Genomic DNA, 10,221 nt, shown 5'->3' on the forward strand with positions numbered 1-10,221 from the left:
GGAATTGGTATATTGTTTGCATTGTGCGTTGGGATATGATAGATTAGTTTATGCCAAGTGAAGCCATTACAATTTTTTTATGCATTTCAACAGGTTGTGGTAGGACCCTTTTTAGTAGAGGCCATGCCAATTTTTTTTATAGAATTGGTATCATTTTAGGGTCGTGACAAATTTGGTATCAAAGTAATGGTTCGAATACTATTAGAATGACGAGTAAAGGCCTACTTGAGATTGCATGGGGAAGTTGAATTGCATGATTATGTGCTACGTGTTAAAGTGTTTAAATGTTTGAGAAGCATGTCTACTTGTTTACTTGCTTACCTGTTTATTTGTTTACGTGATCACATGCTTATATGTTTATAGTTTTGACGGCATACCTAATTGCTAAATGCTTACGTGTTTAAATGCTAAAATTTGTGTTACATAGCCATGTATGAGGAATAGTTAGATGATCTAACCATGTAAATGAAATGTGAAAGAAAAGAAAAGCATGTTGACTGTGTATGAGGAGTATGGTGACGAGAAGTGGTAGGCACGGTGTATGCAGTTCTAATTTAAATGCTAATGTGGCAAGTAGTGAGCATGGTATATGCCAACGTGTTTCGTGTAGTATTATGGGTTTTATTCATTTTGTATACGAATATGGCTTTATTCTTATGTGGTTATACGGTTAATCATTAGGATGGTTGCTAGTACGGTGGGGTACTTGTCACGGCATTAAGGGTCGTGTAAGTTTTGACTTGAGTAGGCGAGGAGCTCGGTTGCTCCAGGGTTGTTTGGGTGCCGATTTTTGTTGAACTAATGGCGTGGACTCTTAGCTCGTGGATTGAGCTATTTGGCATATAGTCATCCTGATCTTCTTACTTGCATTTTGTGCGGTGCTTAGAGCACGACTTTAGAATAGGTTTATATTTCATGGCAAGGTGCCCTTGTTGTGTGTGAGTTTCATGTATTGGTGTATGGTTCTGGTGACTGTAGAGGTCAGGTGTATGAGTGAGGGTTTCAGTATGACTTTAGGAGGTCGGTGTTTGCGACTCAAGTCACGGTTTGGTGTGGAGGTTTTTTTCGAACCGGTCGTGGTAGGTGTGACGAAGGTTGTTTGAGTCACAAATGTAGTCCATGGATTGTAAATGTATATTTCGAGCATTTTGGAACGGCTTAAGGAAGTGTGTTAGTTTTGATTGTCATGGGAACTTGTTGGATCCTATAGGTCTATGGTGATTTAGGACCGATTGTCGGATGTAGATCATTTCATGGTCTTAAAGGAATCTATTTTATGGGCTGGTTTATCGAGGAGTGATTCTCATTTAGGATAGTTACAGGAGCGTGTTACGGGTAATCGACTCTCGGTGAGTCGGTTGCACGGCTCAGTCGATGAGTGAGGTTTTGGGTTGGCACGACTGTCTATAAGGCCTTGAAGTGAGGTATAATGGTCAGTTTTAGCTGTGTAGTGTAGGGTTGCACGATAAAACTGGTAGTATAGGGTCAGTAGAGTGCTTGGTTGTTTATAGATAAAGTGATAGCTAGTGAGTATTGTGTTATATAGTTGTTTGAGGATTCGAAGAGATATACTAATGATTGAAGTGATTGGGACGAGGTTGATTTTATAGGTTAGTTGATAGCCCCATTTGATTTTTTGTCGGGGCAAGAGTGTTTTAAGGAACAGTGAAGAAGGGAGGTAGTGACGTTGAACCTGGAGTATGAGGTTTTCTCATTTAGGCACGTAGATCGCCTTAGAAGGAGTGGATTAAGTTGTCGGTTAAGTGTTAATAATTTATGGCATTATTGATGGTATTAAGGTGACAGTTGGGTGTTGAGCATTCTGGGCTTTATGCTCATTTTTGTTTTGAGGATTTGTCGACATGGTATTGTCGTATTGAGGCTCTTTTCTAGTAGTATGCAGTGATCATTATGGGGAGTATCGAGAGTAATGCTTTTTCTTTTGTTACGATGATATTGTCTTAAGGATATTCGTGGAAAAATCCTTTAATAGTGGTTTGACGGTCCGGTGGGACGATAGGATAGAACTGGGGTTGGAATGAGTGGCAGTAGAGGTGTTATGGTGTTATAGTGTGATGCTTAGTGCTGATGAGTAGAATGGTTTAAGGTATGATCCAAATGCGGTTTGGAAACTACGAGTTGTTGTTGTGTGTTATCAGGTAGGCGATAGATTGTGTGCCAGTCGAGGCGATTGTGGACGGTGTGGTTATTAGAGTCAGTGAGGACGATGTTACCAGATAGGCACCCTTTTCTTTTGGCGAGTCAGTGGGTCGTTGTGATTGAGGTCATGGGTCTTGTGCGCACGGTGATCGAGGCAGTGTCGCCTTCAAAGGGTAGAGGTGGAACGGGTGACTATGTATTGTTCTATTTCATAGAGTTTCTCATTGGGAGATTATTGGGTTGGATGGGACGCGGTGTCCAACGTGTAGTAATGGTTCCTAGTGTTAGTATGTTAAGGGTGTTGGTACTTTTATCTGATTGGTTTTGGTTAACATAGTGTTGCGGAGAAGCGTGTGCGAGGTTTTTGTGTTGATTGTGTAGGACGGTCAGTTAGTGGCAATGTCACTTAGATTGGGTGTCCATGGTTGGACAAATGATGAGTAGTGTGTGACAAATTGTCGGGTGCATTTAGGTGCGAGTCATCAGTCTCTTGTGAGAGCTGGGTTCGTTACCCTTTTCATTTGTTTTAGTCCTGGGCGTCGTTTGTCGTGAGTTTTGTCCTCTATTTAGGAGTTGTGCACGTCCGTGGTTGGATGGATCTGTGTGGGATTTGTTGCATTGTTAAAGTTTATCGGTGGAGGTCTTGATTGAATGGGTTGACTCACTTCCACGGAGGGAGGTGGAGTCTTGGGTTCTTGTAGTGCTTGTTCTGAGAGTGATTTTGACTGGTAGAATGTGAGGCACGGGTAGCCGAATAGGAGTTGTGTTTTCGATGTTTAGTACCAGTAATGATGGCTAGGGGATGTGTCGTGAACTGTACATTCGAGGATGATTAGGTGATGTAATATGAGTCATGTACTTGGATGTTTTTATTGATGTTGATTTGAGTAGTGTCTTGAGGACAAGTGTTGGTGTTGTTTGAACGTTATGTAATTAGAAAGTTAATGTGGGATTTTATTGAAGAATAATAGGAATGATTGACTTTGGTTTTGAGGTTTCGGATATGAGATAGTCATATTGTGTGTTTTGACAAGGTTATAATTGAATCGAATGATGTTATGGAGTTGTTTACCTGGTACGGGTACTATGAGAAGATTAGGAAGCTTTGATGCTGATCAATGATTGAGACATTTGGTACCTTGTCGTTTTGATTGTTATGGTTATATGGTTGAGGTATGATTGAGATTATAAGAATAGGTATATGACTGTATAGTTGTTGAAGTTATGTAGAGTAATGGATTGATAGTGAGTGGATCTTATTGTTATTTTGTGAACTATCTGGATTGTATTTGAGGTGTGGCCTGAGGACAAGAATGATGTTTGTGCTAAGACTGGATCGAGGATGAGAATGGCCTGGCCAACCATTTCTCTTAAATCAATCCCTCTTTAGCACGATGTTGGGTCAAAGGTCAATGATTGTTTTGAGTTGTCACGAATAGTGAGAGTATGGTATTGGGTGTGTGTTAGTGTGGTGGTGTGGATTCAGGAAGTTGTCCCAGGTGACGAGGTGTGTTAGGTGGGACCCAGTGCTAGATCCGTTTAGTTATTAAAGATCTTGTTTCGAGGATTTGTGTCTTGGGTACAGGATAGTACGCTTATTGATTTGGTGACTAATGTTTATGCGGTCATTGGGGAACTCATTGTTTAATCATTATGAAGTTATTAAGTGTAATGATTGTCGTATAATGTAATTAGTAGTCATTGGTACGGTTATGTGGTGGTGTAGCTATGTACTAGATAGTAAGTGTTTGGTCTGTCAGGGATGTGTAGATTAGAGTTGAGATTGATTGAGAGATGGATGAGATTCCTCGTTTGGGGTTTAGTGTGTCCTTTGAAGGATGAGTGGAGGTTGGATGTTGTTACGTTCCGGGGTCTTGTAACCGTTTTCCTTTCGGGCTTTGGAGCCTTTCATGGCTGTGTGGAGTAGACTGATGTTCGTTTTGAGTCAGGCATAAAGCCTAGTTGGTCTTATGTTATGATGAGGTGAGAGATAAGTACCCGTATTGTGTTTTAGTGGCAGTGGTGTGTGATTGCCTGGTGACGTCCAGTGTCAAAGGCAATAATATTGGTGAGTTCATAGTCTTGGGGTTTTGTGAGATGTTCTTGGAGAGTGTGTGGCTGTGGGCCTTCTTCTTAAGGAGGGTAAATTTCGAGGACAAAATCTCTTTAAGGAGGGTAGATTGTGATGTTTCCATTTTTCACCATTTTTCATTTTTCGGAATTTTTGTCATTGCGAGGGCATTTTCGTCTTTTGTCATTTTGCGTACCGGACACTGTGGAGTGTGCTGGTTATGTTGTGTCTGAGAATTGATTGGGGCATTTAATGAGTTCAGGATTCTTTGAAATGCAAAGTTTTCATTTTTGCATTTTTTTTAGTTTTCGGGCCGGACAGTCTCGTGTGGGACCCGCTGCCGGAATTGTGGCATTCGGGGATTTTAGTTGAATTCATTTGCATCACATTTATTTTATTTAATGTGTTATTTGTGGTTGAGAATTATTATGGGTGGGTATATGTATAATTGTGGTTAAAATAAAAAAGGAAAATAAATTAATTTTGATGGGGTCCACCATTAGTATCTTTTAAAGGCCAAAAGGCCATTTACCTCACAATTCTCTTCCTCTCCCGTAAGCTTTTCTCTCTCCCATTCTAGACTTTCTTTTTACCTTCTTTTGTTTGCAAAACTTTAATCACAGATTCCTCCTTTATTACTTGAAATTTTTGGAAGCCGTTTGCGGCAATTCGAAGTGCACGGCGAGATCTTCACATCCATATAAGCAATTTCAGTTTTAGTGCACTTTAGGGATTCCAATTTTGAGACCCATTTTGGGGTTCATGTTTTCTTGTACCTATGTGAGTTAATTTCTTGATAATTGTTGTTAGTATGTTTAATTGGTGTTGATTATCCCTAAATGATTTAATTGTGGTGTACAAAGTTCTTGATTTTATGTACTAGTTGATTTGTATGAAAAACATGCCTAAGTGTTGATTTTCTATGTTTATTATGTTGATAAATTGCTAGAAATGATATATGGAAGCATGTGTAATTTTCTTAGAATTATGTAAAGCATGCTTAATTGTGTTGTATGAAAATCCCTTATTATCATAGCATTGAAAGTATGAGACATGTATGTATTTCATTGGGTATTAATGAAGGGAAATTATTTGAAAAAAAAAAGGGACTTTTGGGAAGAAATATTGATTAAATGGTTTTGAGAAAACCTAGTCGCCGTAGAGTCACCAAAGGCCGATGTGTTAATGTAACCTAGAGGGAATTAGGGAAAACACACTAGCGTGGTTGAGCTATCTGGGCCCCAAATGACGTCGTGGGGGTACCAAGGGTCAAGGATAGTAGTCGATCCTTCTCTCGTGTAGCTGCGGAGTCACCAACGGACTGATTATATTAACAGTTTGAAAAGTGATGGATTTGGATTTTGAAAGTGGGGGCGACATACATGGCATCGCATATCATGGCACGGCATTGTTTATTTGAAAATTGGAATTAATGTTGTATCTTTTCCCGGTATAGCATGACTCCCATCCTTTATTCCTATTCATTGTTTGGATTCACGGGGTCACAAGAGGTGTGTCTTAGACACTACCTATTGAGCAATTTTGCTCACCCCTTATTATTAATATTTTTCAGGACACGGAAGGAGGCGGCGAACGACCATCTACCACAAGTTTAGACGGGATTGGAAATTTGTATTTTGCTATTTTCGTTTTACAACTTTAATATTTTGTAAATGTAAATTTTGACTATTCTATAAAACTTTAGTATAATTTGTATAATGTTGTAAATTATGGACTTTTGATTTCAACTGTATTTCATGGATTGTAAATTGATGTAATTAGATTATGTCCCTTGTAAAGGAGTATGGGACTAAGTAATGGACTGGTACCTTTATTTATTTATTTATTTATTTTTATTTTTATCGAAGGAATTGGAGGGAAGGGACTCTGATTATATGTGTATAGTTATTTTGGGAATTGATATATTGTTTGCATTGTGCGTTGGGACATGATAGATTAATATATGGCCAAGTGAGGCCATTACATTTTTTTATGCATTTCAACAGGCTGTGATAGGACCCTTTTTTATAGAGGTCATGCCCAATTTTTTTTAGAATTGGTATCATTTTAGGGTCGTGACAGAAACAAACTATTGATTCATTTCGGTCGACCGACTTAGAGCAAATTTAAACTCAAACGGCTATTTTGCCTTGAAATCCGTGCACAACAACTATATTATTGAATTAGCTACAGAAACTCTATAAATAGAGTAAGGGGACTTCGGGATTTTAAGTTGCTACACTTGAGAGACATCTTCTAGCATCATAAGAGCTTTTGTTCTTCATTCATATCACACTCTCTCATCCCATATCATTCATAGAGTATTGAGGTTCAATCTATTCATCTATACTCTAGTTGTGAGCTTTAATTTGCATATCAATCTTTGAGAGATATATTTGTATGCAACAAATCTGATCTTCATTTGTGCGGGCTGGTGTGACCCAAGAAAGAAGAAGCAAGCTAGTTTCAATTTGTAAGGGTTGGTGTGACCCAAAGGAAGACTAAGAGAAGGTTGTTCTCTTAGCAAGGAGAAACAAAGAGTTACTTCATGTAAATGTTTACTCTCCACCCGTAAGGAGAAGTCATAGTGGATTGGGGAGTCTCAAGAGGGATTTTGAGTCGAGGAGTAGGAGCTTCCGAACCTTATTAAAATCGCCGTGTGAATGTTTGCAATCTTTCTTCTCTTATCTCCTTTACATGTAAGCTATTAATTACTTATGTTTATATCTTGATTATTACATAATTGTTAGAAGGTATTAAGTATAATTTGCAAATCTGAAAATTGGTCATTGTTTGCCATAGACTCTATTCACCCCCCCTTAAAGTCAATACTTGGGCAACAATTAGGTCCTTCGAATTTGGAGTATCTACAGTAATACGGAACAAGAATCCCCTGAAATGGTTACTTTTTTTTCAAATCGTCACAAATGAGACCAGTCCATCTATTCTCAACACTGATCACATCTCTCACAAGAATTTTTTATTAAGTTCAGAAGGAATGGCTAGTGATGAGTAGGTCATATTTGTTTCCATACCTCCATCTGTAGCATGACTTTGGATTCATATACAGTTCAATTTCCCACAAGTATGTCAACGACGTTCCTTGGAAGCATTTGTTTCCCTTGAAGGCACAATGCAGCTAAGATCTATATAATTTCTTTGTCTGAAGACTCGGGGTTCCTGCACTCAATATTTTCATCTTCCTTTTGATTTTCTTGAGAAACATTATAGACATAATTTCTTTCAATTGGTTATAGAATCTTGTTTGGTTTTGTTTTTATTTTTTTATTTTTATTTTTATTTTTTATTTTTTTTTGTATGTCTCAAGTAGCATTGTCACATGAGCAGCTAACTTGTCTGATCCCTTGTCTTTGTAAAATGTTATCTGCATATCAGACCTTGCTGTTTAATATTTGATCCATTTGGTATGGTGGATACATGTTATAATCAGTGGGCGAGGAACATATAATTTCCAGTGGACCTTCATTGTTTGTTCTGCTATAGTGACCTGGCTAATAAGCTATCGAAGATGTATTACAGCACGAAAATGTCACATTCTTGGTATTTTTGTTGGGAGGCATGACCATGTGATTCCACATCCCATGTGTATTTTGTGGACCAACTGCACTAATCTCCTCACCGCTCATTTGATATGAGAATGCTGGTCCTCTGCAGGTTGTTGCAGGCAGTGGTAGGACATGACTGTGAATTCCTGATGATGAGTTGGAAGACAAATCCATGTGAGGAGACTCATTCTGCATTTCAGAGGATTTCTTGCATTCCCTTTTATCTATATATATAGACATACATAATAGTCATTCTATAATCGACACAAGTCTCATCTTTTCTTCACTCTCAAAGCTTTTCATTTGTTCTGCAAACTCCTCACTGTGCCCTTTGTTTCTTTTCTAGTTCATACAACATAATGGGTTTCCGCATGCCTCGTTTTATTAATGCTAAGCAAATTCTTCGGTTGCCTTCTTTGGCAGCAGACCAAGTAGCTTCAACGGCTCTAAATGTCCCGAAAGGCTATGTGGCAGTCTATGTTGGAGAGAGTGAAATGACGCGATTCGTGGTTCCAATATCATACTTGAACCAGCCTTCATTCCGGGACTTGCTAATTCAAGCCGAGGAAGAATTTGGATTTAATCATCCAATGGGTGGTCTTACAATTCCTTGCAGAGAGGACATCTTTATTAACCTGACTTCTCAACTGAGCAGATTTTGAGCTTGGATGCTCTGTATATATGTTAGTAAAATAGTAAACACAGTTTTGTAAAGCAGGAATCACCATTTCCATATACAATTTCAATTTTTTAATTTTTTCACAGAAGAGGTTTGGGATGGAAGAAAAAAATTCTCCCTATTTCACAATATTATATATATTCATTGAAATCTTTGTTTATGTCCATCTGTTTCTTTGATTCAATTAGCACACAGAGATCTTTTCCATAAACTATGCTGGCAAGAATTTTTGCAGCAGCATGGTTCTCCTCTCTCTTTTATCGGTAAATATGGTTCTCATACCTTGATATATGCATATGTCATATATGCTTGTATGCATACATATAATTGTGCAAAGGCTATATGCATTACACATGAATCAATTGTAGTTGCATTAATCAGGATCATCATATAAAAAGAGGGGAAAAGTTACAATTTCAGGGCGATAGGGTACTGAGATGTCCTCAACTCAACTAAACCTTACCCTATTTGAACACTCTACATAACTGTAACACCCCGAATTCCATGATCCGATGCATTAGCCAAGTAGATCCAAACCCGACTTGAGAACCCGGGCAACAAATGCAGAAATTAAGGTCAAAACGGCCATAAACATGAATTAATCGTCATACAAAGTCATAAACTAGGTATAGGTTGTGAATGGTGTCTCAAAGGAACTTATACTAGTCAAGGATAGCTCAAAAGAGAACTCAAGTGGACCAAAGGTAAGTGGTGAACTGGGTACGAACCGGTCGACAGGAGGCTATACCGGTCCACCGAAGCTCCTATAAGGCTCATACCGGTCGTCGACCGAAACATGGTCCTGGAGATGCAGAGTCACTGTCTAATATAAAATGAGATACGGGTCGACCGGTATCTTCTATTGGTTGACCGATTCTCCCCAGAAATCCCAGAATTGGTCATTTGATGGTTCTAAGGTTATGGCATCATCCTAAATCACATATAAAATGGTGCAAAATCATCTCTAAGCCTATAAATCGTAGCATGGGCATGGTGAACCAAATGTGTGTGTCAAAATACTTGGAAGTGTGCAATTTAGAAGTAGTTGACCAACGGGCAGTAGTCTAGCGGTATCAGTCTCTTACTTCTCAAAGGGAGGTTATGGGTTCAAATCTTAGAAGAGACAAGTGTGTATGAGTACCAATTAGAGAAAAAAAAAAAAAAAAAAAAACATACATTGAAATGAAAATGACTCGATGGCCTCATTACATCATTTGTCAAGTATCAAATACACGTGAGCTAGACTAGAAATGACTTGGGAACTCCAACAGATGCAAGTGAGTTCCCGACCCATTTCTCTCTTCAAAATAATACTATATCAATCCATGAAATACATAGTCGTAAGTATATATCCAAAATACATGTCCAAATTAGATACAACTCAAACTTGCTCTAGACATTAATCAGCTCCACTTGTGCCATTCATGGGGCTGCAATATGCATTTAGTTTTTTTCACGCCAAGTTTTGAAAACTTAGGTCCATTTTAACCATATTTTTTAAAGCTCAAATCTTGTAAGAGAGAATTTTCAGTTTAATTTAATTGTAGTCTTTACCAAAATTATATACTATTTTTTTTTAATTGTTTCTTGCTAAATGACAAATCATATGACTACTTCTTATACTGTATAAGTTACTAAAGTAATAATTTTGTTTTTGTTAAAACTTGGAAAATGTTATTTACTTAACATTATTTTGTTTCTTAATATTTCATCAATGTAATAATGCTATATTCCTACACGGAAAG

General features: G+C 38.1%; 1 protein-coding gene across 1 annotated transcript; it reads left to right on the forward strand.

Annotated features, from left to right (window-relative positions):
- Positions 1–8,038: 8,038 nt before the first annotated feature.
- Positions 8,039–8,640, forward strand: LOC132300612 (auxin-induced protein X10A-like). Its single transcript, XM_059797781.1, has one exon. It carries the CDS (start codon positions 8,157–8,159, stop codon positions 8,457–8,459), a length of 303 nt encoding a protein of 100 aa, XP_059653764.1. The 5' UTR covers positions 8,039–8,156; the 3' UTR covers positions 8,460–8,640.
- Positions 8,641–10,221: the final 1,581 nt, after the last annotated feature.

The sequence above is a fragment of the Cornus florida genome, unplaced genomic scaffold, assembly GCF_030987335.1.
Source record: "Cornus florida cultivar Cherokee Brave unplaced genomic scaffold, ASM3098733v1 CherokeeBrave_3.0.0_Hap2_Chr03, whole genome shotgun sequence".
Classification (NCBI taxonomy): domain Eukaryota; kingdom Viridiplantae; phylum Streptophyta; class Magnoliopsida; order Cornales; family Cornaceae; genus Cornus; species Cornus florida.